We start from the raw sequence: 27836 nt of genomic DNA on the forward strand, positions 1-27836 counted from the left end.
AGGAGAAGAAGGAGAAGAAGGAGAAGAAGAAGAAGGAGGAGGAGGAGGAGGAGGAGGAGGAGGAGGAGGAGGAGGAGGAGGGGAAGGGGAAGGAGAAGGAGAAGACAATGACAATGACGACTGGGAGGAAATGTACCGTTCTTTCTAAGGTAGTTGGCTAGTTGGGTCGTTGTTCTGTGTCCCAGCCAGTTTACACTAAAGCAGGCACCGCAGGGCTTTCAGGCTGAGGCTGCTGGAGCTTCCGACCCCACCCGCCCACTCTCTCTAGTTTCTGGCCCTGTGGTGACACCTGCTGGTGAAGCGGGAGCTAAGACAAGGCAAAGCCCTTGGGCACATTCCAGGCTGCTCTTCACTGGAGGAGGGAAGACAGTGTCCTTCATGGAAAGTAAAGTGCAGGCTGTGTGAAATGCCACATGGGGGTGCGGTCCTGCAGACGGGGAAGCATCAGAAACCAGACATGTATGCCCGAGGCCCAGGGTTCCCAGGTTCAATCCCAGGCACTGTTATACTGAGGCGGCCAGGATCTCTCTCTCTCTCTCTCTCTCACTCAAACAGAATAAATCTTAGACAATAATGGGGAGGGGTGACAGCTCACCAGGCAGGCGAGCGCTGTGGCCAAGCATATAAAGCACTGGCCCACACACTCTTGGGGTACCCTCCGGGAGCCCCCCTTACCCGGGGCCTGCACCTCGCTGGCACTGCACGGGCCCTGGCCTTGCCCCGCTCTCAGGGACTCCGGGGCCCCCCCTTACCCGAGGCCTGCACCTCGCTGGCGCACTGCAGCAGGTCCTGGCCCTGATGAACCACGTCGAAGGTGAGGTTGTTCATGGTGAGAGCCTTGTCCGCGTGGTGCTGCAGCCGCTGCTCCGCCAGGGGCAGGTCCTCCGTGTCGAAGTCGCCCATCTGTTGGGACAGCTCCTCATTCCATGACTCCAGGTCCGAGATGATCTGATGGGGGCGGGGGGGGGGGGGGGGAGTCAGCACCAAGGAGGCTGAGGCAGAGGCAGATACACCTCCTGCCAGGGCTCCCGGTCAAACGGGGGGGGGGCCTGCTGGCGTGTGCCCGTGCGTGCGTGTGCGGATGGATGCCCCCAAGAATAAAAAACTGACCATGACTGAGTAAAATACAGGGAGCGGAGCCATCACGTATTCCTGATGCAGGAGGGGGCGAGCGGGAGGGGGAGAAGACGAAGAGAAGTAGAGAAAAGAGAAAGAGAAGGTCAGAGAGGAGGAGAAAAAGAGAGAAAAAAGAGAAAGAGGCAAAGGAGAAGAGAGGACGAGGAGGGAGGGAGTCTCAGAGGAAGCCTCCTGGCAGCCTGCGTGCTCTCCGCCCCCCGCCCCCCAGCGGACAGGGAGCTGGGCCCTGGGGGGAGCCAACCCTGGCACCACCTGGCCACACCCTGGGCGGCCAGGGGAAGCTCCTCGGGTGGGAAGCCCCGCCCCGCCCCGCCCTGCCCGTCCCGGCTTGGGGAGCCCCGGACGCCCCCTTACGTCGATGGCGTCGCGCTCGAAGACGCGCAGCTGCAGGAAGAGCTCCAGCTTGATTTTGCGCTCCTGAAAGAGCTCTTCCATCTGCGCCTGCGCCTCGTCGAGCTGCTGCAGCACCGTCTCGATGTGGCTGATGGAGCTGTTGTGCGGGGTCTTGTTGCTGGAGATGGCCGAGTCCCTGGGGGCGGGCAGCGGCGGTGGGGGTCAGCGGGCGCCTGCCTGGACCACAGCTGAGGATGCCGGGGGCACGGGAGAGGACCCGCCGCCCTGCCACACTACCCGGCGTGGGGGGCACTGAGCCTCGCAGTCTTGGAACTGGCTCTCGGCAGGTGCCCACTCCGAGGAGGAATCCCCCCCCCCCCCAGGCCTGGTGCCCCAGGCTGTGTGCCTACGCGAGAGAGGCTTCCAACACATTCTAGAGGGACAGGTCCCTCGGGACCCTGTAGCCACCATCCTGGAGAATGAAGTCCATCTGTCCCGGGTCCTGGAGGACGCAGGGCCGGTGCCTGGCCATGCAGGAGGCTCTGGGTGCAAGCCCTGGCGCCATATGGGAGCACCGTGAATGGCACAGAGGAAGCTCCAAGCGTGGTGGAGAGGGGCTGTGAAGGCTGTGTCTGTCACCCGTTCTTACTCTTCTTTTTTTTATTTTTATTTATTTCCTTTTGTTGCCCTTGTTGGTTCAATGTAGTTATTATTGTTGCTATTGATGTCTTTCATTGTTGGATGGGTCAGAGAGAAATGGAGAGAGGAAGGGAAGACGGGGAGAGAAAGACACCTGCAGACCTGTTTCACTGCTTGTGAAGTTACTCCCCTGCAGGTAGGGAGCCAGGGGCTCGAACCAGGATCCTTATGATGGTCCTTGAGCTTCACGTGTGCTTAACCCGCTGTGCTACCACCCAACTCCCTCTCTCTCGGTTTATTTTTTTAAGATTTATTTATTTACTTATACCCTTTTGTGGCCCTTGTTTCATTGTTGTAGTTATTATTGTCATCGTTGTTGGATAGGACAGAGAGAAATGGAGAGAGGAGAGGGAGGCGGGGGAGAGAAAGACACCTGCAGACCTGCTTCACCGATTATGAAGCGACTCCCCTGCAGGTAGGGAGCCAGGGCTCGAACGGGGATCCTTACGCAGGACGCAGGTCCTTGCATTTCGCGCCACCTGCACTTAACCCGCTGCACTACCGCTCGACTCCCAGACATGAAAGTCTTGTCTGCATAACCATGATACTGTCTCCCCCACCATCCCTTCCTCCCTCTCTCCCTCTCTCTGTACATATAAGAAAGAAAACGAGCAGACCAGAAAGGGCCAGAAAGAAGGCTCGTGGGTTAAGACCTGGCCATGCCAGCAGCCCCGAGGAGATGCCCTGGCGCCGGGGGAAGCTCTCTGTTTCGATGAGAAAGTGGCCTGCGCTTGGAGACAGGGCAAAGGCCTGGTTCTGCACAATAAAATGGACAAAAAGCACACGGGGAGGAAGGTCTCTGGGCTGTGGGTTCAGGGAAGGAGCCTTTCTCCCTGGGGGGCCAGGGCCATCGCAGGGGCGGGGCAAGTCGGAAACACGGTGTACTGGGGTCGGTGACCCTGGGATAAGGGAACCCCGGGTGGCAGGGTTGGCCCTGGGGGTGTGGCACAGCAGGGGCGGGGCGCAGGGGCGTGTTGCGGAGGGGCTTGGCAGGGGCGTGGCTCTGAGGGCGTGGCCTGTTAGGGGCAGGGGCGTGGCTTGCAAGGGCGTGGCCTGTTAGGGGCAGGGGCGTGGCTCGCCGGGGGCGGGGCGGGACCCACCTGAGCTGCTGGATAAGGTCCTCGCCCTCCTTGATGACGTTCACGGTCACCTGCAGGGTGGTCTGCTGCTGCTGCCCGAAGCGCTTGATGAGGTCCTGCACGGCCTCCACCGACTCGGCGTACACATCGTCCAGCAGCTCCTTTTGCAGCTCCTCCAGCCACGTCCAGAGCTGGGGGGCGGGGGTGGGCATGGGGTCAGAGGCCACCCAGACGGCAGGCAGAAGGGCAGGCGGACACACACTGTCCCCACTGCCGGCTGCGGTGACAGAAGTAACAGCCAAGGGCACCGTCACCAGATGGGGCGGTGGGAAGGGGCGAGGCTGTAGGGGGCCGGGGGTCCAGCAAAGGCCCCTCTGGCCATGGCCGCGGGCTGGGGGGAGAGCCCTCAAGAACTTTCTGGAAGCCCACCACCTCCTTCTCTGGATGCCTGCGGACACAGGCTGTGACAGGAAAAGGAGAATTCGTGAGAGGCAACTTGGGGCTGGGGAGGGAGGTGGAGGGGGGCTTCCTGCATCCTCCGGGATGTGACAGTCACTTCCTGTCCTTTGCACGTGCCCCTAGACACAGCTGCCTGGGCCTGGTGACATGGGGTCAAGGTCGGAGGGACCAGGTCCCCCTGGCCTCCCCCACCCCGTCCTCCATGGCTGGCACTGCCCACCCCACCCCTCCCCTCCCCACCCCCGGCATCTTCCCTTCTGAGCGAGTGAGCACTTGTTTTTATGGCCTTCCTGACCCTGGGGAGATGGCGAGGTGGCCACCATACCCACCATGTGAGACGGCTCAGTGGTCTCTGGCCCAACAACAGTCTCATTCAATGTGGAGAAAAAGGGCCAGAGACAGAGCTCACTGGGTAGCTAGGCTGCAGGCCTTGCAACATGCGTGTTCCCTGGACTCTAACCCTAGCACCACATGGAACAATCCCCAGGCAGCCCCAGAAGGCAGGCAGGAGAGTCCCCAGCCCGCCCATGCTGTCTGTCAGGACCCCCACACCCTACAGCCCCCCCCACCCGACCCCCCACCTGCAGCTGCTGCTCCTTCCAGAGACAAAGGCGACTCAGACTTTTAGCAGGAGGGAGAGGGCAGCAGCGGCCCCTAGTGGTCCCCCAAAGCACAGCAGGCAGGGAGCTGGAGCCCCGGCCCCCCAGCCTCTTCAGGCCTGAAGGGTTTGTGGGGAGGGCCCCCTCCCTGAAGATGAGGAAGAGCCCTGGAGGTGGAGGTAGCAGGTGCACCTGTCCCTTCCCACAGGCCCCTTCCTCCATCACGTGGGGGGGGGGAGCAGCAGGAGGGTTGGGTGGGGCGTGGAGCCCTGACTCGGGGTCCCTCGAGCTGTGGCTCTAATGCAGAATGCAGACAGGTGAGCTCATTCAAAGGCAGGGAGAACACCTGCCTTTCTGTGCCTGGGGCTGGCCGTGAGTTCAAGCCCCAGCACCACACAGCAGCACCGTGAACAGCCTGGCGGGGTGTGTCTCTGGAAGTCACATGGATGGTGGAGCAGAGCTCCCTCTCCTCTATCTCAGTCGGCCTGCCCCCAAGGAAAGACGGAAAGAAACTCTGCAGGAGTGCTGAGAAGAGTGGGAGCAGCCTCGATGCCCACCCCCCAGAGGACTGGCCAAAGAAGCCATGGTGTGTATATACTCCATGGAATCCTGGTAGTGCTGGCTTCAGAAAACGGCCCAGTAAGAGGCTTGGACGCTGGAGAGCAAGGTCTAGAGAATCCTGTGTGGGTGACTGAACAGACTGAACAGACCAGCCCTCGGGGGGCGGAAAGGCCACGTGTCCCAGTGGCAGGTCTCGGAACTTCCATGGTGTGCTGCACTTCACAAGGGCTCCCGGCGTCCCCGGCCAATCTCCCCGAGTGAGTTTCAGCAGCCCCCAGAGTGGGGGGCATGGTTCTCCAGATCCACCCACACGGGAGGAGAGGGGCCAGAAGCCCAGAGGGAAGAGCAGCAGAGGGCGGAGGCAAGACACTGGCAGCTACCTCAACAGAGTCGGGGTACTGACCAGAGAGGCTGCTGGGCTGCTCTGCGTTCCAACCAGGCAAGAAGTTCCCCTGCCTAGAAACTGACCCTCCTCCAGCCACGGGGCCAAGTCCATCGGGCTCCCCTTCCGGCCCCCCGGAGTGAAGCCCTGCCAGAGCTTAAAGAAAGACAGCTTCAGGCTCAAACGCTGGGAGGCCAGGGTGGAGTGAACTTGCATCCAGGCTAGAGAGCACCCTGGGGCCAGGGAACCCTGCAGGTGGCTGAGCAAAAGGCTTTGCTTGCTGACTCTTGACTAGAATGAACGAGAGGCCCCTCTTTTCCTGAAGGGTGACCCCCAACAAAGCGTGCCCCAGTTCAGCCTGTGAGCCTCGCAGAGCAGAAGCCAAGAGGCTCCGAAGACACACGGCCCGATTCCAAGGGGAACGCTCTCTCCTCGGAAACCCAGCACAGATATTGTGGGGGGGAAGGCACGGAACCAGTCCCAGAAATGAGCTCCCAGGAGAACTCACTGTCACCTCTGGGTTTCCCCAGAGCCCCAACAGTTCAAAGGGGACCGATGCATGGGCTGAGCAGCAAGGCTGAGAGCGGAGCTGCAGATGTGTTGGCCTCTGCTCAGCTGATGGGGCAGGGGCGGGGGTGGGGGCAGACCATCTGGGTCACCGCCTCTCAGAGCCAAGTGCCAGACAGAGTCCACAGGCCGAGTCTGTGCGGCAGCACGGCCGGTGGGACAGAAAAGCAAACGGCCACCTGGGAAACCGCGGCTACGGCTGAATTAAGACGGATGCCACCGGCCATTTGCTTTTGCCACCAGTTTGGACTCTATAGTTGGCTTGGGAGAGAAGTTGGGAAAGAAGTTAAGAAAGAAGAGTGGGAGGGAAGGAAGAAGAGAGGACTGGAGGGAGGAGGGGATCAAGAAGAAAAGAAGCACCGTGTAAAATGGGGCGAGCGGCGGTGGGAGGACCACGACGTGAGTGTGGCACTTACTACGAAGGCCACTGCAAGGCCTAGCAGGATTGGCAGATGGGGGGCTACAGGGGCAAAGCAATCAATTCTTCCCACTGCCAAACAAGTCCAGGTGTATGCTAGGCCCATCGGCTACCTTTTACAGAGCTGCATAGTTACTCACTGCAGCCGGAGAATGGAAGCAGCCTCATGCCCACCCACAGATGGCTGGCTAAAGAAGCCATGGTATGTATATACTCCGTGGAATATTGCTCTGCCATCAAAAAGGGTGAAGCTGTGTCCTTTGGGACAAAATGGCTGGAACTAGAGGTGATGATGTTTAGTGAAGTAAGTAAAGAGATGAAAGACAGCTACTGAATGGTTTCACTCATCTGTGGAATCTAGAGAACTGAGACACACGAACTTGCAAAAAACAAAACAGACTGACTGCCTCTAAGACTTTGTGAGAACTCTGGTGGTTATCACCAGGAGGGTGGGGACAGGGAACTCTGGTGGTGGGTGTGGTGTGGACTAGACCCTGGCATCTTAAGATCTTTTAACCCACTATTCATCACAAATTTAAAAAAGAGAAATAATTTAAAAAACAAACAAACAAGGGAGATGGGTGGTAGCGCAGTGGCTTAAGTACACATGGCACAAAGCGCCAAGGGCCGGCGTAAGGATCCCGGTTCGAGCCCCCGGCTTCCCACCTGCAGAAGAGTCACTTCACAGGTGGTGAAGCAGGTCTGCAGATGTCTGTCTTTCTCTTCCCCTCTCTGTCTTCCCCTCCTCTCTCCATTTCTCTCTGTCCTATCCAACGACAATAGCTATGACAATAATAACAACTCAACAAGCACAACAACAAGGGCAACAAAATGGGAAAAATGGCCTCCAGGAGCAGTGGATTCATGGTGCAGGCACCAAGCCCCAGCAATAACCCTGGAGGCAAAAAAAAAAGGGCAGAGTTTCAGTTTTCTGAGAGGTTAAGGATCTCTAGAAATTCTTCGGAGAGAGACACAGAGAGAGACAGAGACAGAGACCAGAATTAATTCTTCCCAGTTTGGATCTGAGGCTGGACTTGAGGCTGTCACTCCGTTCCACTAGCTTCCTCATCAGTGCTTCAAGTGCAGATATTTCCCATAAGTCAGGGGAGAGGGAGGTCTCATACAGTCTGGCCTCGCCACAGCAACCAGAGTCTTACTTCAGAGCAATACCTGGCGCAGGTTTTGAAGCTGACCGTTCTGTATGGCAGGCGAGGGACCTTACAAATGTCCCAAGGGCCCTGGGCAGAAGAAGGGTCACTCACACCTGCTAAGGGATGGAACACTCGCCTTTATCTCTCCCCCCAAAGTGTATGTGTGTGTGGGGGGTTCAGCATTCTGACCTCGAGTGGTGGTTCGCGTGTCCTGACCTGTTGAATCTAGCCGGGGTGACACCCCCACCCCCAGACCCTACAAGCAAGGTGTGTTTCTGAACTAGCACTGGGCGGACATGCAAGCAGCTTGCCTGAGGCCCTGCGCACACAGATGGATTCACAGGACTCTCAGAACCTTCTGGCAGTGTAGCAGCAGGCTACTGGGAGCCATCTGCAAACTCACACCTGCCAGCAGAGACGCTGGCAGGCACCAGTCAGGGAAGAAAGAAAGCATTCTCGCGGTTATGGCTTGTTGATGGGGCTTTGTACTATCGGGGCTTTTAGGGTCTCCCGATTCCAGTGCTCCTGGGAGATGATGACTGGGCTGTCAGAAGACTCAGGACGTATTTTTTCTATGATCTCTTATGTGAAAACGCATCATGATCCCCCCCCCCACTGACAGCCCACTATTCAATTTCTTTTAAATTTTTAATTTATTTGCCAAGACAAGAGAGAAACTGAGAGGGGAGGAGGACACAGAGAGAGAAAGAGACACACAGAGGGGCCGGGGCGGTGATGCTTTCAGTTAGACGTACGTATTACCAAGAACCCAGGTTCGAGTCCCCATTCCCCCCACCTGTAGGGGTGGATGTGTCTTGAGAGGTGAAGCAGAGCTGCGGGTGTCTCTCTATCTCTCTCCCTCCCCCTTTCTCAATTTCTCTCTGTCCCAGCAAATAAACTCGAAAGGGGAAAAAGAAAAGAAAAGAAAAGAAAAGAAAAGAAAGAAGCAGGAGCAGTTAGCCGTGAGCAATAACCAAGGTGATGATGATGATAATAATAGTAACGGTAAATGAATCCCAGGCTGCTGGGACTATGGGTCACGTGCCACTCTGACCCAGGTAGGGGAAGGGTGAGGGTGCCTGCCAGACCCCATCCCCTGGTCTCCAGCCGCCCCTGCACCCCCGGCTCCTGTCCCCCCGGGGCGGGTCCCTACCTCCTTGACGTGCGTGTGGAAGGCCACCGACATGTCCAGCAGCACCTTGCGCTGCTCCACGCGCCGCACAAAGTCCTGGATGCGGTCCTCCAGCTGGTGCGCCGCCTGGTAGATCTCCTCGGGCTCGCACTCGCCCGTCTGTGCCAGCTGCTCCGCAGCCTCCAGCAGCTTGTCCGCGTTCGTGTAGGTGTTCTGCCGGACAGACGGACGGGGGGGGGGGCGGGGGGGGCGCGATGAGGCGGGCCGGGAGTCTCCCCTTGCAGAAAGGGGGGAGGCGGCCTGGCTGGGGGCCCAGGTCCCCCGGGTTCCTGCCTCCTGGGGCCAGGTGCTTGGTTCTTAGTCCTCCTCCGAGCGTGGAGCTCCCAGCACATCCCTGTCTGTCTGTCTGTCTGTGCAGGCTACTCTGACTCCTCTATTGGCTACACCCTACTGGGGGGCGGGAGGGGGGGTGAGGAGGGGAAGGATGAGCCCTGAATGGCTCTGGGGTGGCCAGGGTTTGAGGGGGTGCTGCGTGCTACTGTGGGTGACACACTCTCCAGGGCTGGTGACAGCCAGCTGGCTGCCGGGGGTTCCTCAAATCCAGGCCTGGGGTGCAGGCTTGAAACTGCATGAGGAGGGGAACTGAGCTGGAGGTGAGGGGAGCAGCGGGCTGGTCAAACAGCCCTGGGAGAAACGCACTGAGGGGGCCTCACACCTTCCCCCCAGAGTCCCTGGGAGATCCTGGCTCGGGTCAAGGGCAGGACGCAGCCCCCCAGTGGGGGTCACAGGCAGGGGGTGGTGGGTGTCGGTGCAGAAGAAGCTGGGTGGTCCCAGGCGGGGCCGCACACAGCGCCTTGCTTTCTGTTATTTATCTATTTACTTGTTAAATTGTTTATTTACTTATTTGTTTCATTGCCCGTCCCTAAGGCTGCACTATCTCGACCACTCCAGGTCCAGAATTTCCAAAAGAGACAGAAGCAGAGAGAGAGGGCAGGAGATGGTGCAGCACCCATGATTCACCCCCAGTGCTGGAGGGCTCCCAGGCAGCGTACGGGGTGGGGGCGCTCGTGTCTAGGCCCAAGTGTACGTGGCAAAGCAGGCCCCGACCTGGGGAGCAAGCACCCAGCTGCATTTGTTTATCTAGCTGAGTCTACCACCATGAGCTCCTCTGGTGGCATCCTGGCGCTCTCCTGTGGCGCTGGGGCTCAAACCCAGGTCCTGAGTGCACCTATGTTAAGGTGTACTCACTTCTTAGGCCCTAAAAGAACACCTCAGAGATGGGACTGATGGGGGGCCAGGGGGGTGGCACAGCAGGAACGCATGCACTCTGCACGCCAGATGCTCCCAGAGGCCTCAGGTTCGATTCCCACCACCACCATTTGCTGGAGGTGGACTATGCTCTGGTGTCTCTCTCTGTCTCTGATAAAAACAGACCAACCTTTTAAAAAACACAAACAGGGGAGTCAGGCGGTAGCACAGCAGGTTAAGCACATGTGGCGCAAAGCGCAAGGACCGGTATCAGAATCCCAGTTCAAGCCCCCGGGTCCCCACCTGCAGGGGGGGTCACTTCACAGGCGGTGAAGCAGGTCTGCAGGTGTCTGTCTTTCTCCCCCCCCTCTCCATTTCTCTCTGTCCTAGCTAACAATGAGGACACCCACAACAATAACTACAACAACAATAAAACAAGGGCAACACAAGTGAAAATAAATAAACAAATAAATACAAACACAAACTGGTGTAACAGCCTGAGAGGGTGAAGGACATGTCCGTAACCAGTGACGGATGTCCACAGAGCATGTGGGTCACACGCAAAGCCTGAGGGACAAGGCTGGGGGGTGGGGGGCCTTCAGCACCTTTGGGAGAGCAGCTGCAGAGCCAGCCTGTGGAGGTTCGGAAGGCAGCTGTGGATGCTGTGCTCAGTCTCCCCACCCGCTGAGTGAGCACTGTCCCCTCTGAGCCCTGCTCACCGGCTCTGACTGGGCTTCCTGAGTCCTTGCACCGCACTGTCTGATAGAACCACCCCCGTCCCCAGCCCCCCCCCCCACAGAGAGGGGGCCTTACACACTCCAGGAGCAGTTTTTCATCCAGGCGCAGGGATAGTGACAGACCAACACACACCATTTAACCAGACGTCCTAAGTGAGCGAGGTGTCGAGGTTTGAACCTGGGCCTGTGTCCATGGCAAGCTGGGCGCCCTGGACCCCGGCAGGGTTCAGCCAGTGGGTCAGGGAGCCAAGGCCTGCAGGGGAGTCGTACCCGGGCTCAGGGGACAAGGCTGGGAGGCCACTGGTCCTGGGGGACAGGTAGGAGGGGGTGGTGGCAGGATCCCAGGGTCTGTGGGACTCCAGACCCCACGTGACACCCCAGCCCCGCACACTCTCTCCCTGTCAGGCTGGAAACTCATTTTCAGGAACTCTGTCTCTTCTTGTAAATCAGAGTCCTGCTCAGATCTGGCTGATGGTGATGCTGTGGCTGAACCCAGACCTCAGAGGTCTTTTGCAGAATCATGAGGCTGTCTCCCCAGCTTCTTTTAAAAAATATTTTGTTTATTTTAATGAGGGACACACACACACAGTCTCTCTCTCTCTCTCTCTCTCTCTCACACACACACACACACACTCAGAGACCAGAGCACTGCTCACTCTGGCTTATGGTCATGCTGGGGATTGAACCCAGGACCTCAGAGTCTCAGGCATGAACCTTTGTGCAAAACCATTATGCTGTCTCTCCAGCCCCAGGAGTTACTTATTTATGTATTTATTTTAGTTGCTTTACTTTATTGAGGCAGATCTCTTCAGTGCTCCCAAGGTCCCCTAAGGAAGCTCTGCCCATCCCCGAGAGGACCTCTCAAACTCTCAGAACCACCTTTAGAAACCAGGGGAGACGTTTTTTTAAAAACAACAACAACAAAACCCCTAAATGCTCCCCCCCCCCCTCCTGGCCAGAATACAAGACACACCTCCTGTAACCGACATGGCCTCTGGCGCCCCCTGCTGGACGTGATGTGAAGAGCACCCCACGCCATTGGTTACCCCAGAATTTAGCACAATAGCTATGGATGGAGGGATGGGGGGGGTCCAAGCATCCAGGAACTCAGGGGCCGGGAGGGAGATGGGACGTGGTCAGTGCCCAGGGCTCAGGATCTCTTTTCCTTTAGAACCTTCTGGACAAGGGCTGAGGTCCCTCTTGGGGTGCTAGCCCCTGCTGTGAGCATGGCACGTGGAACAGGAGGAGGAAGGGGAGGGAGGAGTAGGAGGCAGAGGCCAGCTAGAATGGAAGGGCCAGACTACACCGTTTCCTCTTTTTCGGGAGAAGTGAAGGACAGCTGAGTAATCCCAGGACAGAAACCACAGGTGGGGAGCTCAGTGCCCCCTGCACCCGACCCCCACCCCCAGCTGCCCACCTGAGAATTCATCACTACTAAGAAACCATCCACCCTCTCTCCCTCCCTCCTTTCCTTCCTTCCTCACAGGACAGAGAGACATTAGACGAGAAGGGGAGATGCAGATGGAGACAGAGAGACACCTGTAGCCCTGCTTCACCACTCATGAAGCCTCCCCCCTGCAGGTGGGCAGTGGAGGCTTGAACTCGGGTCACTGTGCGTGGCAACCTGTGTGCTCTGCCGGGTGTGCTTCTGGGGGCCACAGTCCTTGGCAAAAGCTTACCACAGGCTGCGACTTTTGATTTGCTTTTCTTCTTTTTTTTAAAAGCATTTTTTAAAATTTGTAATTTATGATTCATTTATTAGATGGAGACAAAGAGAAGCAAATAGAAAGGGGGAGACAGAGAAAGAGAGAGACAGACACCTGCAGCCCTGCTTCACCACTCATGAAGCGTCTCCCCTGAAGATAGGGAGTGGGGGCTTGAACCCAGGTCCTTGCTCCCTACAATGTGTGTGCTCAGCAGGTGCGCCACCACCCAGCCTGGGTTTTCCGTTTTCTTAAAGCTCCGGCTGCAAAGTGCTGCTTGGTATGGGCTCCCTCTGCCCACCAGTGTGTGTGTGTGGGGGGGGTGTTGACAGGACTACTCACGTTCGGGGGGGTCTGGGAGGCCCATGGGTCTGCAGAGGCCGTTCAAAGGGGCAGGGTGCTGGCCCCAGAGCTCCTGGGGTGTCCGAGACACACGCGTCCCCCCGACATGCCAGCCGGCTCTGGGACCAGCCTGAGCTAACACCGGGCTGCTGCAGGGTTCCTCCTTCTGAGGACCCGCCCGGCCCTGTGGGTCAAGCCTAAATTTAGCATGGTCCTAAGCAACTTCCTTCTTCAAAGTGCGGCTGTTCTGGAGAAAATGCCAGTGGCTTGCACGGCTCACCTTCTTCGAACCAACAAGAGACTCTCACTTTGTAAAGGACCCTTCCAGAGACAGACTGACCAGAGGTGAACCTGACGTCCTCACCAGAACCCTCCCTGCTGGTTACCCCTCCGTGAATAAGCCTCCAAGAGGGGCCTGGCGGTGCTGCACTCGGTTAAGCACACACATCACCCTGTGCAGGGATCCAGGTTCAAGCCCCCACTCCCCACAGGAGTTGCAGGTTTGTGGGTGTCTTATCTTTCTCCCTCTCTCTTTCTCTTTCCTTCTGTAAAATAAAAATAAAAGCAGAAAGTAAAAAAAAAAAAAAAAAAAAAAAAAAAAAGGAGAGATGGTCTCCAGGAGCCATGGATTCAGAGTGCTGGAACGAGCCCCGGTGACAACCCTGGTGGCAAAAAAAAAACCAACCTCTTAAGACCCAATACAGGTCCATGTCAAATGCTGAAACTCCCTGGGCAGTAGGGATAGTTCAACATCTGCAAGTCCATCCACAGAACCCACCACATCAACAAACGGGTCAAGCCAGGTGGCACAAAGTCCAAGGACTGTTGTAAGGATCCCGGTTCAAGCCCCCGGCTCCCCACCTGCAGGGGAGTCGCTTCACAGGCGGTGAAGCAGGTCTGCAGGTGTCTGTCTCTCTCTCCCCCTCTCTGTCTTCCCCTCCCTCTCGATTTCTCTCTGTCCTAACAATGATGACATCAATAACAACAACCACAACAACAATAAAAAGGGCAACAAAAAGGGGGAAAAATATATAAATATATATGTATATATACATAAAAGAAATGTAATGGACCTAGAAAAAAATAAACTAATTTTGAAGTAGGAAAACAACTTGGCGAACCCACAGGTCTTGATTTTAAAATTCATATCCAAACCTACAGTGACTAAGATGTCAGAGTTGTAAAGAAAGATGTACCTTGGGAGCAGGCAGTGTGTGCCGTTATGAGAAGAAACAGCTTACAGATCACTATTTCCTCAATTAAGTGAGGCTGGAGTTGGGGGTAGGGGAGGAGAAGGAAGATGCAAACCAGAGAATGAAACTGAAAGTTCAACAATAAAACCTCCTGGGAGTCGGGTGGTAGCACAGCAGGTTAAGTGCAGGTGGCACAAAGCCCAAGGACCGGTGTAAGGATCCCGGTTCGAGCCTCCCACTCCCCACCTGCAGGGGAGTCACTTCAAAGGCGGTGAAGCAGGTCTGCAGGTGTCTTTCTCTCTCTGTCTGTCTTCCCCTCCTCTCTCCATTTCACTCTGTCCTATCCAAAATGACAACAACAATAACTACAACAAAAAAACAAGGGCAACGAAAGAGAATAAATATTTTTTAAAAAGCCTCCTATATTAAAAAAAAAAAAATCACATGATCTTGTCAAGGGATGCAGAAAAAGGATTGGACAAAGTCCACCACCCGTTCAAGATAAAGGCCCTCGAGAAACCAGGGGTGGCAGGCAAACCCCTTTACACGATATGACAGACTATGCATGACAGCCCCACGGCTGACACGGTGCTTGACGAGGGAAACCTAGGAGCCTTCCCCCTAAAATCAGGAAACGGACAAGGATGTCTGCTCTCACCACTTCTGGGCAACAGAGTGCTAGAAGCCCTGGCCGTTGCCATCAGGGGAGAAAGACATTGGAGCACAGATGGGAATGGGCGAGGCCGGACCAGCATCACTTCCAGTTCCTCCATTTCTCGAGGTGGCCCCAAAGTTTCGTGAAGATTAGGGAGACCACGAGCAGCCAGCAACAGGAACTGCTCTCTGCCATGAGCAAGGCGGTCAACTATTTGCTCTGCAGACTTGGGCCGTGGTGCACCAGGTAGGGCGCACACGTTAGCATGCTCAGAGACCCGGGTTCAAGCCGCTGTTCCCTACTTGCAGAGAGGGGAAGCTTTAAGAGCAGTGGAGTGGGCCTGCAGGTCCCTCTCTCTCTCTCTCTCTCTCCTTTCTCAATATATCTGTCTCTAGCCAATAAATAAATCAACACTAAAAACCAATTACAGAAGCTGCCCCCCCCAGCCCTACTTTAACTCCTGCGTCAGAGTCTGCGGGTGGACTGACTCCCAGGCCTGCTCCTGCGCGGGGGGTGGGCGCCAGGTGCAGAACACCAGGCTCTGAGGTCGGCGTCCCCTCACCCTAACTCCATCCCTTCTGGAACCTCTGCTCACACACGGATGAGAGGCTGGCTGTCTGTTCTTTCCGTTTGCTTTAAAGATGTGGTCTTTGAAGCTCCTCGATTTTACCCCGATGTGGGTCATCCCACCAGAGGCGTCTCTTCGACGTTTGTGATTTTATTGCAGGGTTGGGACCCCCTCAGGACATGTGGCCTGGCCACTCGGGGCTGTGATTTCATTCCCACAGAGAGGAGAGCTTCCTCTGGTGCCGAAACACCTCCCATGTGGTGCTGGGGGTTCAGCCGGGAGGCCCGGCTGCCTGATGAACACACTCTCTCTCTGACACGGCCACTCGTCTTTCGAGTGGCTTCTCCCTCCTCGGCTAGCCCATTTCCAGGGCTCTGTTACCCGAGCTCTTCCACCCTCCCTCTCAGCTGTCCACCACAGAGCCACAGGCACAGCGACCGGGCTGCAGTGGTTGTGGGCAGGAGCGGCGCCCTGGTGCTGCCACCCGAGACCCCACTTCCGGCCTCGGCGGCTATTTTCCAGACCGGAGGTGCCCTCGGGACGACGCGCACGGCCCACCCGTCCAGCTGGACACACGCTTCCCAACTTGGCAAGGGGACAGGAGATGCATTTCTGGTGACAAGCATTGTTTCCTCTGAGAACCGGAGCATCACGGCGGGCACTGGCACAGACGAGGAGGCCACGGCCACGAGGGCCGGTTCCAGGCTCTGAGAAGGAGGCGTGCTGAGGTGGTGGCACGCCTGGCGGAGGAGTGCACGTGGTGCAGGGCACAGGGCTCCAGGTTCAAGCCCCCTGATTCACATCTGCAGGGGAGGGAGCTTCACGGGTGGTGAGACAGTGCTGCGGTGTCTTTTTCTATCTCTCTCTCCCTCTCTATTTCCCTTTCCCTCTAGATTTCTCTGGTTTAACTCTTGTTTTTTTTTTTTTTTTTTGATTATCTTTATTTATTGGATAGAGACAGCCAGAAATTAAGAGGGAAGGGGGAGACAGAGAGGGAGAGGGACGGAGACACCCGTAACACTGCTTCACCACTCACAAAGCTTTCTCCCTGCCGGTGGGGACCGGGGGTTCGAGTCTGGGTCCTTGCGCACTGTAACATGTGCGCTCAACCAGGTGCGCCACCACCGGCCCCTCCCTCTAGGTTTCTCTGTCTCCATCCAGAATAGAGTTAAGATGAAGAAATGAAGAGAAAACGAGAATGAAAAAGAGAGAGGAGAGAGGAAGAGAAAGAGAGGAAGGAAGGGAGGGAGGGAGGGCGGGAGGAGGAAAGGGAGAGAGGGAACGCTATAGCAGAGCCAGTGGAGGAGGCCCTGTGTACACAGCCAGCCCCACCCGCCCATCACCTGTGCGACCTCCTCGAAGTCCTCATGGCGCTTCTGCAGGGCCCGCGCCCGGTGCAGCGACTTGCCCACGCCCGTGTGCTTGCTCAGGAACGCCTCACCGTGGTTCTCGATCCAGTCCAGCACCTGCAGGGCAGCGTGGGTGTGAGTGAGACACCAGACGGCATGGTGCACAGAGAAAGGGGGACTTGAAGGTGGTGGTGGTGGCCATCAGCGTTCTTGCCTGCATTTGTTTGTTTGTCTTTTTTAGCTTATCTCTGTGAGCGATCTGATGGTGTGTTACAGAACTGTAAGGTTTCAGGAATATAGTCTCAACCCAATTTTAACTAGCGATTTGTTCTGTCCATGTACAGCAGGGGTAGGGGCCCTTCACCATTTCTAGATGGCTTCTGCATTCAGAGAGAGAGAGAGAAATCACAGCACCAGAGCTTTCCCTGGCGCTACAGTGCTCCTACCTGTGGTGCTGGGAGCTTGGGTTAGGGGTCATGCGTGAGGCAAGGCAGGTGCCCTGTCTGCTGAGCTCTCTGGCTCTCTCTCCCACCTCAGTCAGCGAGGACTCTCAGCACACAGGTGTGCTGCTTTGCACGCACACAACCCAGCTTCTGCCCCCAGAGCATCAGAGGAGGCACCGGTGCTGAGGTCTCTGTTGCCGTCTGCCTATCTGTCTCAAGGGAAGGACAGACGGGAAAGGGGAAGGAAGGTAAGAAGGAAGTAGCAACAAAGCATGCATCTCAAAAGCTCCAAGTACTTCAAAAGCACCAACTGTACTTAAAAGCACAAAGCTAGGCAGGGCCGTCAGCCGCAGCATGACTGAAGCGTAGAACGCGACCGACGTGGCCACGGGCAGGAACCAGGCACCCAGGCGGATGGCGTTCGGCCGGGTGAAGCCAGTTCATGCTGTTGTCTCCTTAGGCTCCTAACTTCAGAGTTGAGGCGATTCAAGTGTAACTACCAAGCAAGGACACTTCTCTGCATCTCCTTTGCAAGACTTAAAATGTCTAAGTAGAAACTAAGGAAGCACCGAGATGCCTCCAGGCTGGTGTGTTTCTGAGGACGATTTCTTTCTTTCTTTCTTTCTTTCTCTGTTTTACTGCTGCTGGTTTTGATGGCATTTGGGGTGGGGGTGGGGTTCACTGTCCCAGGCCACGTCCTCAGTCAGAGGGAGAAAGGGGCAGAGAGGGAGAGACACCACAGCACGAAAGATCCTTCCACGGACACAGCAGCTGGGGCCCACGGACACCGTGAAGAAGGCTGGTGGGACGGACAAGGCCCCCGGAGTGTGAGTGCTCAGTCTTGGTCCTAGCTGGCTGAACACCACTACGCTGAAAACACACACACAGGAAGAGAGGGATAGGGGAGGGGGGCGGCTAAAGCAGAGCAAGGCCGTCCCAGCCTCGTGCCCTCACAGTGGAGACGGACACTCTAGCTCTCATTCTGAGAGATCGCAAACCAGTCCTCGTAGCCAACAAAATATTCACACCAGATCAAGATGGACACTGTCTCTGCAATGGTGAGGTTACAACCAGTTAAAAACAAACAACCAAAAAGAAGGTCTAGGGAAACAGCATAATCATACAAAAAAGACTTTCAGGCTCAAGACCCCAGAGGCCCCAGGTTCAGTCCCCAGCTCCTCTGTGAGCCCCAACTGAGCAGGGCTCTGGTAAAAAAAGAGAAGAGGGAGAGGAGATGGAGAGGAGGAGGGGGAAGGGGAGGAGAGGAGGAGGGGGAGGGGGAGGGAGAGGGAGAGGAGAGGGGAAAGAAAAGGGAGAAGGAAAAGTGGGGAAGAAGGAAGAGGAGGGAGTGGGAGAAGATGGAAACTCACTCAAGGATACTTTCAGCTAAACGTAAAAATCTTGGGAGTCGAGTGGTAGCGCGGTGGGTTAAGCGCAGGTGGTGCAAAGCGCAAGGACCGGTGTAAGCATCCGGGTTTGAGCCCCTGGCTCCCCACCTGCAGGGGGGTCACTTCACAGGCGGTGAAGCAGGTCTGCAGGTGTCTGTCTTTCTCTCCCCCTCTCTGTCTTCCCCTCCTCTCTCCATTTCTCTCTGTCCTATCCAACAACGATGACATCAATCACTACAACAACAAAACAACAAGGGCAGCAAAAGGGAATAAATAAATGAACAAATAAATAAAAGTTAAAAAAATCTTGCAGCTCAGATTAAAAGGAGGTGGGAAGCACAGACCTCACATGCCTGAGGCCCTGGGTTCCAAGCCCAGCACTGAATATACTGGATTGGTGCTCTGGCCTGCCTCCCCATACACATACACTCCTTTTAAATAAATAATGGGGGCCGGCAGAATAGCTCACTTGGACAGGGCGCTGCTGCTTGGCCGTGTGTGTGTGTGTGTGTGTGTGTGTGTGTGTGTGTGTGTGTGACGCAGGTTTGAGCCCAGCCTCCACTGCACTGCAGGGAACTTCAGTGCTCTGGTCTCTTCACGCTGTCTCTGTCTCTCAAATGATAAACAGGTACTGACCAGATACGCCTTCAGTGTGAAAACGCAGCTGTGTGTGCTGCAGCCCAGTCAGCGCTTATGTGGGTGGCATGTCTGGCTGGGCGCATGTATTACAGGGCACAAGGAACGGGGTTCAAGCCCCCGGTCCCCCCTGCAGGAGGGGGGGCTTTGCAAGCAGTGAAGCAGGGCTGAGGTGCCTCTGCCTCCCTCCCTCCCCCCACCCATCCCTCTTGATTTGTCTCCATCCAATAACTTTTTAAAAGATATTTATTTATTCCCTTTTGTTGCCCTTGTTTTATTGTTATAGTTATTATGGTTGTTGTTACTGATGTTGTTGTTGTTGGATAGGACAGAGAGAAATGGAGAGAGGAGGGGAAGACAGAGAGGGGGAGAGAAAGACAGACACCTGCAGACCTGCTTCACTGCCTGTGAAGCGACTCCCCTGCAGGTGAGGAGCCGGGGGCTCGAACCAGGATCCTTACTCCAGTCCTTGTGCTTTGTACCACGTGCGCTTAACCCGCTGTGCTACTGCCCGACTCCCAATAACTGTTTTTTTAAAGAGCACAGGAATTACCACAGAAGACCCAGGTTCAAATCCCTGGCCCCCCACCTGCAGGGGAAAAGCTTCATGAGTGGCACAGGAAGGCTGCAGGTGTCTCTCCTTTCCTTCTCTCTCTCTCTCCATAGAAAAGAAAGTTGGTCATCAGGAATGGCAGAGTTGTGTGGGCACTGAGCCCCAGCAATAATCCTGGTAGCAAAATAGATAAAAGAAAAATAAAAGTGAAAGGGGCCTTAACTTGGGTTGGGGTTCCATGCTGCAGAAGTGAGCCCAGCCCCCTTCTACCTGCTTCTGGAGACACCGGCTAGGGAGACAGAGACACATGCAGCCCTTCTCCTCTGCTGGTGGGGAGTAGGGGGTCAAACCCAGGTCCTTGGACACAGCAAGGTGTGCACTTAACTGGGATCCACACTGCCCAGCCACCACCACCACCACCACCACCCTCCCCGGAGCTTATTTTTAAAACACGAACTCACTTACTTTATGTGACAGAGACAGAGTAAGAGACAAGGCCTCTGATTGACGCTGTGCAGGGAATCAAACTCAGAAGCCTGCTCAGAGACTGTCCTCACCCTACCTGCTGAGTCCCGGCTCTGGCTGGGAAAGTCTTTCAAATGTGCCTAAAACCCGAGTTCCAGCTCTGGAGCTGTGACTGGGTTGCAGGGAGAGTTTTTTTGCAGAGAACAACATGCCGTGACTTTCCCGACAAGCTGCTATCTGTGACCCCCAGGTAGGACAAGGGATTCAAAACATGGGAGTGCGTGTTCACTGCGTCTGCTTTCACTGAGAACCTGGGATGAGAAGGTGACTCGGGGAGGCTGCGCAGACGGCTGTCAAGCCCACACCCTGCTGATCACGGCATGTGAAGAAGTCGCCTGTGTCTCGGACAGATAGACAGAGCCTTCTGCTCACCGCTCACCACGGCAGAGTGAGAACAAGCAGCCCCTTCCGACTTCAGGTCGTTTGAAAAATGAAAAGGTGACCTGGCACCGTCCATCAAGCCCAGGGAATTCCACCTACTCCGAATTCGCTCGTTTCCACGGAGAGCATCATGGGATAGATAGATCGTCAGTTTTCCATTTGCAAAAATACGAGCCTGCTCCTTCCCACAGGGGAACACTTCTTAAGCAGAGAAGCAGGTCTGCAGGTGCCTCTCTCTCTCCTTCTCTAACTCCCCCTTGTCTCTTAATTTCTCTCTGTTCTATATAATAAAATGGAAAAAAAATGGCAAAAAAAAAAAAAAAGCCACAGTAGTTTGCTCCTTGCATTCCCTCTATGGTTGTACAGCCTAAGGCTGGGAGGTGGCTCAGTGGAAAATTGCACACGCCTCAGTGAGTCCGAGGTCCCGGGCACCACATGACAGAGCCAGGGACTGCACCGGAGGGAGCTCACTGGGCTCTCTGTCTTTGGCTGCCTTCTGTGGGACACCGGTGGCTGTATCTGCACCAGGTATGCTGAGAAACACTTTGTCCTGCACACGCCCAGCCCGGCCCAGCCTCCTGGTAAAGCCAACTTCCAAGGCTGGTCTCCTAGCTGCCTTAATCGCTTCTCAGCACACGCAAACTCCTGCACACTGTTTTCGGATTCGAACTCGTGAGGGAGAAGGTGTGAACTCGCTAGACTAGCCTCCTGGCTACATGGGCAGTGGGTCCTCAGAGCTGGAGGGGCTCCTGCCTGCCTCAACAGCGCCCAGCTACCACCAGAGGGTTGGGGTGGGGGGGCTGGAGAGGGGTAGCTGGGCTCCAGGCCTGCCTGCTCCCCCCAGAGGCCTGGGGGTGCCTGTGTGTACACCCCAGAACCCAGAATTCCTCCTGTCTGGGGCAGGAGGGGCACACACCTACACCCTGCTTTCCCAGAGGTCCTAGGGTGACTTGTGTCACCTTTTATAGGCCTCAGGGCTGTGATCCTCAACGCTGAGTAGGGGGAACAGCCTCTGGGACCCGTCAGTCAGGAAGGAGAGAAGGCGCCCTGGCTATGGCTTCTTAACAAGAGGGGTCACCGCACGCTGGGGGCAGCACTTCGGCCCTCAGCTCACGGAGGCTGAATGGCATCAGAAAGAAACTCCAGATATTCAGCCTGGTCTCGGGTCAGCCCCCGGGGTGCCCCACGTGTGAGCCAGGGGCCATAGCCTTGCACCCAGTTCTGGCAGAGGGAACACAGCGTGTGCATGGGCATGAGAGTGTGTGCGTGGGGCTGAGTGACGGGTGTGCGTGTGGACACGTGGCCTCTGCAGTGTGTGTGTCTGTGTGCACGGGGGGGATGATGTGTAGGGCTGTGTGTGTGTCACGTGGGTGTGCCCCGCACATGTTCTGTGTCCCTGTGTTTTGTACACGCATCATGTGTGTAACATGACCTGTGAAGCCATGTATGTGAACGTGGCTTGTGTGAGAGGCATGAGCAGGGGCGTGTGTGAAGTGTGTGTGAGTGTCTGCAGCATGGGGTGTGAGCAGCCTGCTGCGTGTGAGGGCGGGTGGCTGACGGGGTCTCCCCCAGTGTGAGCATGTGTGCTCCCCAGGCTGCAGAGACGTGTGTGATACGTGCTGTGTGCAGGAGAGGGCTCAGTGGGTAGACTGCAACTCTGCCATGTGTGAGGGTCCTGGGTTCGAGCCTCAGGCTGCCACACAGCAATGCCATGGCAAAGGGAATCTTCAGGAGTGGGAGAAAGGTGCTGTGCTGTCTGTCTGTCTCTCTCTTCCCTGACCCTTTTTGTCTCTCATCTTATGATGGAAAAGAGAAGGAGGAGAGGGAGGAGGAGAAGGGGAGAGGGAGAGGGAGAGGGAGGAGATGGAGGAGAGGGAGAGGGGGAGGGGGAGGGGGAGGGGGAGGGGGAGGGGGAGGGGGGGAGGGGAGGGGGAGAGGGAGAGGGAGAGGGAGAGGGAGAGGGAGAGGGAGAGGGAGAGGGAGAGGGAGAGGGAGAGGGAGAGGGAGAGGAGAGGGAGAGGGAGAGGGAGAGGGAGAGGGAGAGGGAGAGGGGCCCAAGTAGGAGTGTGTGACCTGACCTGGCACGTGTGTGTGATGTGATCCTGTGTGAGTGGCTGCCACCACCCCCTTCCTGCGGCCCCGCCCCCGCTGTGTAGCCCCGCCCCCGCGTGCGGCCCCGCCCCCGCAGCTCCGCCCACCTGCTGCACGTCCTGCTGGAAGACACAGAGCTGCAGCCGCTGGTGCAGGCGGACCTTGCGGTGCTGCCAGATGTTCTCCAGCTGCCGCTGGTGGTGCAGCACCTCGTGGATGACGTCCAGCACGTGGTGCACAGCCTTGGAGTAGTTGGCGGATGCAGTGAGCGAGTCGGAGCTGCCAGGGGTCAGCGGCCGCTGAAGCTTGTCCAGAAGCGACTTCCCATCCTGGCTCACCTGCCCGAGATGGACAGACAGAGGGACCAGTGGGCATGAGAGCAGGGCTCTGTGTGCAATGTGCCCAGGACCCACACTTGCAGGCAAGACATGCCCCCCTCCCCTACACACACACACACACACACACACACACACACACAGTCACACACAAGCATGCAGTCACTCTACTCAAAGGCATGTTTTCCTGAAGAACTGCATTCTGAAGCCTTTACCAACAGAATAAAAATCACTTCTTTGAGTCTTCTAAAAGGCAGGAGGCATATATACTCAACAACGGAACACTACTCAGCAGCGAAAAAGACTATAATGTGTCCTTTGGGACTAAATGGATGGGAATGGTAGTGATTTGCTTAGCAAAGGAAGGAAGGAAAGAAGGGAGGGAAGGAGGGAGGGAGGGAGGAAGGAAGGAAAGAAGGGAGGGAGGGAGGAAGACAACTATGGATAGTTTCACTCATATGTGGAAAACAGAGGATCAGAATACATGGGGACCAGGCAGCGGTGCACCTGGGTGAGAGCACGTGTTAATCATGAGCGAGGATTTGGGTTCGAGGCCCTGCTCCCCACCTGTAGGGAGGGAGAAAGCTTCACGAGTGGTGAAGCAGAGCTGCAGCGCTTCTCTCTCCCTCTCCCTATCTCCCCCTCCCTCTCAATTTCTCTGCTCTGTCAAATAAGTAGAGGGGGAAGGGGGGGGTAGAAAGCTGGAAGCCCAGTGACCGGCTCCTTCCCATCAAGGGAGACTTGGACATGGGTCTAGCTCTGTGGCATTTTCTTTTTGCTTTCTCCTCTTCTTTTTCTCTTCCTCCTCTTCTTTCTTCTTCTTCTCCGTCTTCTTGCAGGAAGCAAAGCACTTACAGAAGTGCGACACACACACACACACACCCTCTGTGGGACTGTCACCCAGGTCAGCACACACGTGGACAGAGGGGCTCGGCTGAGCCACCAGGCCCGTGGCGGTGCTCACCTCGGCGTATGCCACCGTGATGTGTTCATAGATGCCCTGGTGGTGGTGGATGGCATCCTCCAGGTCCTGCAGCTCCGAGGGCAGCTCCACCTCCCCGCAGGCCTTGCACCACGAGTCCACGTTGCTCATGTACTGGTTACAAAGGAGAAAGAAAAAAAAAAAAGAGATGATTCTAGCAATGGTGGTTTTCGTTTGTCAGTTTGTTTTTTGGACGACAGCAACACACAGCTCTGATAGCTGGTGGGTGATGCTGAGGACAAAAAGCTGGAGGATTTGCTTGGGTGAGGGAGGGAGAAGAAGAGGGAGAGGAGGAGAGGGAGACAGAAAGGGAGAGAGAGAGGGAGAGACAGCAGAGTCCTGCTTAGCTCTGACGAGTGCAGAATCAGACAAAACTCTGGGCGGGCATCAGGCAGGCAGGGCCGCACACTCTCTCTGCTGGCCCACCCGCCTTGTCTTTTGTCCGGGGCATTTTCATCTGTCGGGTTGTGTTTTCCAGAGACAGACAGGCCAGGGCCCGCTCAGCTCCCACAGGGCTGCGGGACCCACCTTTTCGGCCTTCTGGTGGAAGACGGAGGACATGTCCAGGAGGGCACTGCGTTCGTCCAGGGCAGCGGCGAAGGCCTTCCACTCCTGCTCCAGCTGGTTGGCGATCTGCTTGATCTGCTGTGCCGCATAGTGGCCCGACTCCACCAGGCGGCTGGCCACTGACATTATGCGGTTGATGTTCACGTAGACGTTCTGTGGGAAGGGGGGCGGGGGGGGGGGGCAGGGGGAGGAGCGGCCCAGCTGAGCGTCAGCTTCCCCAACCACTGCCAGCCCCTGGTGTGTGTGTGTGTGTGTGTGTGTGTGTGTGTGTCCCTGTCCCACCGCCAGCCCAGGGCAGACAGACAAACACATTCAGGTTCCTGGCAGGGGTCCCTACAAGCAGCCTCCCTCTCAAAAAAAAAAAAAAAATCTGCAAGGCCCCAGTTGCTAACGAGACCCCAGAAAAGGCTGGCTGTGTACTCAGCCATCATAGGTTTTGTCTGTTTGTCTGCGAACAGCCTGTCCTCTCTCTGAGAGCCCTAAGGTGTGCAAGGTCTGTGTTCTACTGCTGAGCTACTGCCTGGCTCCGGGGCCATTTATTCTCAGGAAAGATTCACGCATCTTCCTATCCTAAGGGATGCTAGGGCTCAAATCCAGGCCCGCTCAGGTACAAGCCACGTGTTCTGTCACCACTGACCCACTTCCCCCAGCCATACTTTCAAAGCAGAGAGTCTACCAGGCCTCTGAGAACCTTCTAGAGGCCCTGCAGGCTTCTGAGAGGCCCTGCACAGGCGCTGGTGTCCAAAGCTCCACAGTAAACTTAGGAAGCAGTCGGTTCAGGGAAAGAAAGACATAAATAAATGCCAACAAAACTTAAGTTACTTAAGGCAGGGGGACAGCCCAGTGGCAGAGCACCAGACGCAAGTGCCTGAGCCCTGAGTTCACTCCCAGGCCAGCACAGCACTGAGGGGTGCCATGCATTTCTCTCTCTCTCCCTCAAGCAAATCCGTCAACAACAAAGTCCTCTTCCCCATTTTCTGCAGCAGTTTCCTTTCTGAGATGGCCTTTTTGGACAAGTACAATTTCTCACCTCTCTCTCCCAGTGTGTGACCCCAACTCCCCTCCCACTGAAAGGACCCACATCCCTCTCCAAACATGTCCGGGGGACCCTCCCTCCTCCCACCCCCCCACCCCCCCGTATAACCCTCTAAACTCCCAAGTCCCTCTTGATAGCCTCAGTGCCAGAGTCTGAGACCAAAGGCAAAACCATAACAAAACAGGAAAATTTTCTTAGAAGAAGTAAATGGATAACTAAACAGTGGCCCGGGAGGTGGTGAGGCTGGCACAGCCCGGGACTCGGAAGCTTGCAGTCCCGAGTTCGATCCCCAGCTCTTGACTGTGACCCCAGTCCCCCCCAGTCCCAACAGCTCTCACCATACAGTTCATGGCGAAGTGGTTGTGCTGCGTCTGCAGCTCCATGGCATGCGGGTGGCTGGTCCCGATCTCCGTGTAGCTGTTCAGAAACAGGCCCTTGTTGTGCGTGATCCAGTCAAACATCTGCGGGGGGGGGGGGGGGGGGGGAGACAGAGACAGGGAGAGGCGTGACTTGGAGGGGCTGGTCGCCTGGGTCTGCGGTTCCCAGAGCAGCACCCACAAGGACGCCTTTCTCTAAAGGAGCTTCTGCAGAGGCGGAACAAAGGCGTCGATGAGGAGAGAGAAGCATTCAGATTCCCCAACTGATCTGGAACCTTCCGCCCTGCCTCGCTGCAGCACAGAGCAGCTGGGCCACTCAACGCTGGCGCAGAGACCCGCTGGGTGGAGTTGGGGACGCAGAAACCACTGGTTGGCTTTGCGATACCTGCAGGCTGGGGTTGGTGCACCAAAGTCAGGGACTGCAAGGTCATGCACTTTAGTGCAGGAAGTATATTTTTAAAAATGAAGCAAATAAATGCACAAATGTGAATGAAAAGAATGAGAATAACTGGGCTGGAGAAACAGCTATAAGGGTAAGGCGTGTAGAATGCCATGCAGGCAGCCGCCTGAGTGAAGAGGGAGCACAGTCAGCAAGCAGTGAGCTCATGTCATCAAGAGTCCCCAGATCCAGACACAGCCCCCTGCAAAATTGTTTTCGTTTTGTTTTGCAAAAGTAAAAACTACGGGGGCCCAGGAGCTGGTGCCACAGGAGAAAGACTTGGATTCTCAAACGTGAAACTGCGATTTCATCCCCTGGCACCTTGGGTGACATGGGGACACTCTGGTAATTCATCTCTCTCTCTCATTAAGAAACCAGTGATTTCTAGGGCCGGGTGGCTCAAGCCCCTGTTCCCCACCGGCAGGAGGCAGGAGGGAAGCTTCCAGAGCAGTGGAGCTGTGTTGCAAGTCTCTTTGGCCCCGGACTCTGTCACTCTCTCGGCCCCGCCCCTGGCCCCTCGATCCCGCCCACTTTCTAAGCCATGCCCCTTTCAACACACCACGCTGCTGCCTCGGCCCCGCACACCTCCTGGGCTCCACCCCTGCTGGCCTCGGCCCCGCCCACCTTCTCAGCCCCGCCCCTGCCACTTTTCAACCCCTCCATCCAGCTGCCTCGGCCCCACCCACCTCCCGGGCACCGCCCCTGCTGGCCTCAGCCCCGCCCACCTCCCCGCCCCCTCCTGCTGGTCTTGGCCCCGCCCCCGCTCCCTCGGCCCCACCCACCTTCTCTGCGTCCTGCTCGAAGAGCCGCAGTTGGAAGCACTGGTCCAGCTTGAGCTTGCGCACATGCCACATCTGGTGCAGGTGCTGGCGCGTGGAGTGCAGCCGGTCCAGCATGGCCGAGACGCGCGGCAGCAGGCCCTGCAGGTCGGCGTTGCCCGCGCCCGCCATGCTCTTGCGGGGGAAGCTGTCGCTGGTCTGGATGCGCTGCAGCAGGCGCTGGCCCTCCAGGTCCAGGTCCTCGATGGGCGCCTTGATGACCTTCTTCTTGAGCTGCGCGTGCTCCTCGATCATGGCGCGTGCGCCCTCCAGGTCCTGCGGCAGCTCCTTTTTGGCCAGCAGCTCCTGCAGCTCCTCCAGCCGCGACAGCATGTGCGTGGCGTTGCCCACATAGTCCTCGAAGGCCACGCGGATCTCGATCCACTCCTCGTGGTTGTAGTCCAGGCAGCCGTCGAACTCGGGCGTGAGCTGGGAGGGGTCCACCACCTTGGTGAGGCCCTCCAGGGAGACCATGTTGGTCTGCGGGGTGGGGGGGGGGAAGCGAGCCGTGGGTGAGGACCCAGCCTTCTCCGTGGCCTCCTCCTATGGAGACCCGCAAAGCGGGCTCACAGACTTAATTTCCTCTCTCTCTCTTTCTATTTTATTTGATAGAACAGAGAGAAATTGAGAGGAGAGGGGGTGACAGGGAGAGAAAGGTCTGCAGACCTGCTCCATCTTTCAGTGATGTATTCCCCCCACCCCCACAGGTGGGGAGCCAGGCTCAAACCCGAATTCGTGCACGTGGTGGTAATATGTACACTTAACTAGGTGCGCTACCGCCAGGCCCCTCACAGAGCTTTCAAATATTTTATTCATATATTTATTTAGGACAGAGATGGGGGGAGAGAGAGCTGAAGCCTCTATTTATGTGTTTATTTACAAAGGATAAAGATAGAAATTGAAAGGGAAGGAGGAGATATGGGGGGAACACCTGCAGCATGTATTTATATATT

General features: G+C 56.5%; 1 protein-coding gene across 1 annotated transcript in view; it reads right to left on the bottom strand.

The window, feature by feature from the left end:
• TRIO (trio Rho guanine nucleotide exchange factor) overlaps positions 1 to 27836 on the bottom strand; it is a 232244-nt gene that overhangs the window by 117482 nt on the left and 86926 nt on the right. Inside the window, exons 5-14 of the mRNA XM_060191927.1 lie at positions 26848 to 27363; positions 25588 to 25710; positions 24175 to 24366; positions 23629 to 23760; positions 22437 to 22667; positions 16307 to 16429; positions 8539 to 8730; positions 3270 to 3439; positions 1492 to 1666; positions 753 to 948 (exon numbers count right to left, since the gene is read on the bottom strand). Coding sequence (XP_060047910.1) covers positions 753 to 948; positions 1492 to 1666; positions 3270 to 3439; positions 8539 to 8730; positions 16307 to 16429; positions 22437 to 22667; positions 23629 to 23760; positions 24175 to 24366; positions 25588 to 25710; positions 26848 to 27363 — 2050 coding nt within the window. The remainder of the gene's footprint in view (positions 1 to 752; positions 949 to 1491; positions 1667 to 3269; positions 3440 to 8538; positions 8731 to 16306; positions 16430 to 22436; positions 22668 to 23628; positions 23761 to 24174; positions 24367 to 25587; positions 25711 to 26847; positions 27364 to 27836) is intronic.

The sequence above is a fragment of the Erinaceus europaeus genome, chromosome 5 (genome assembly GCF_950295315.1).
Source record: "Erinaceus europaeus chromosome 5, mEriEur2.1, whole genome shotgun sequence".
Classification (NCBI taxonomy): domain Eukaryota; kingdom Metazoa; phylum Chordata; class Mammalia; order Eulipotyphla; family Erinaceidae; genus Erinaceus; species Erinaceus europaeus.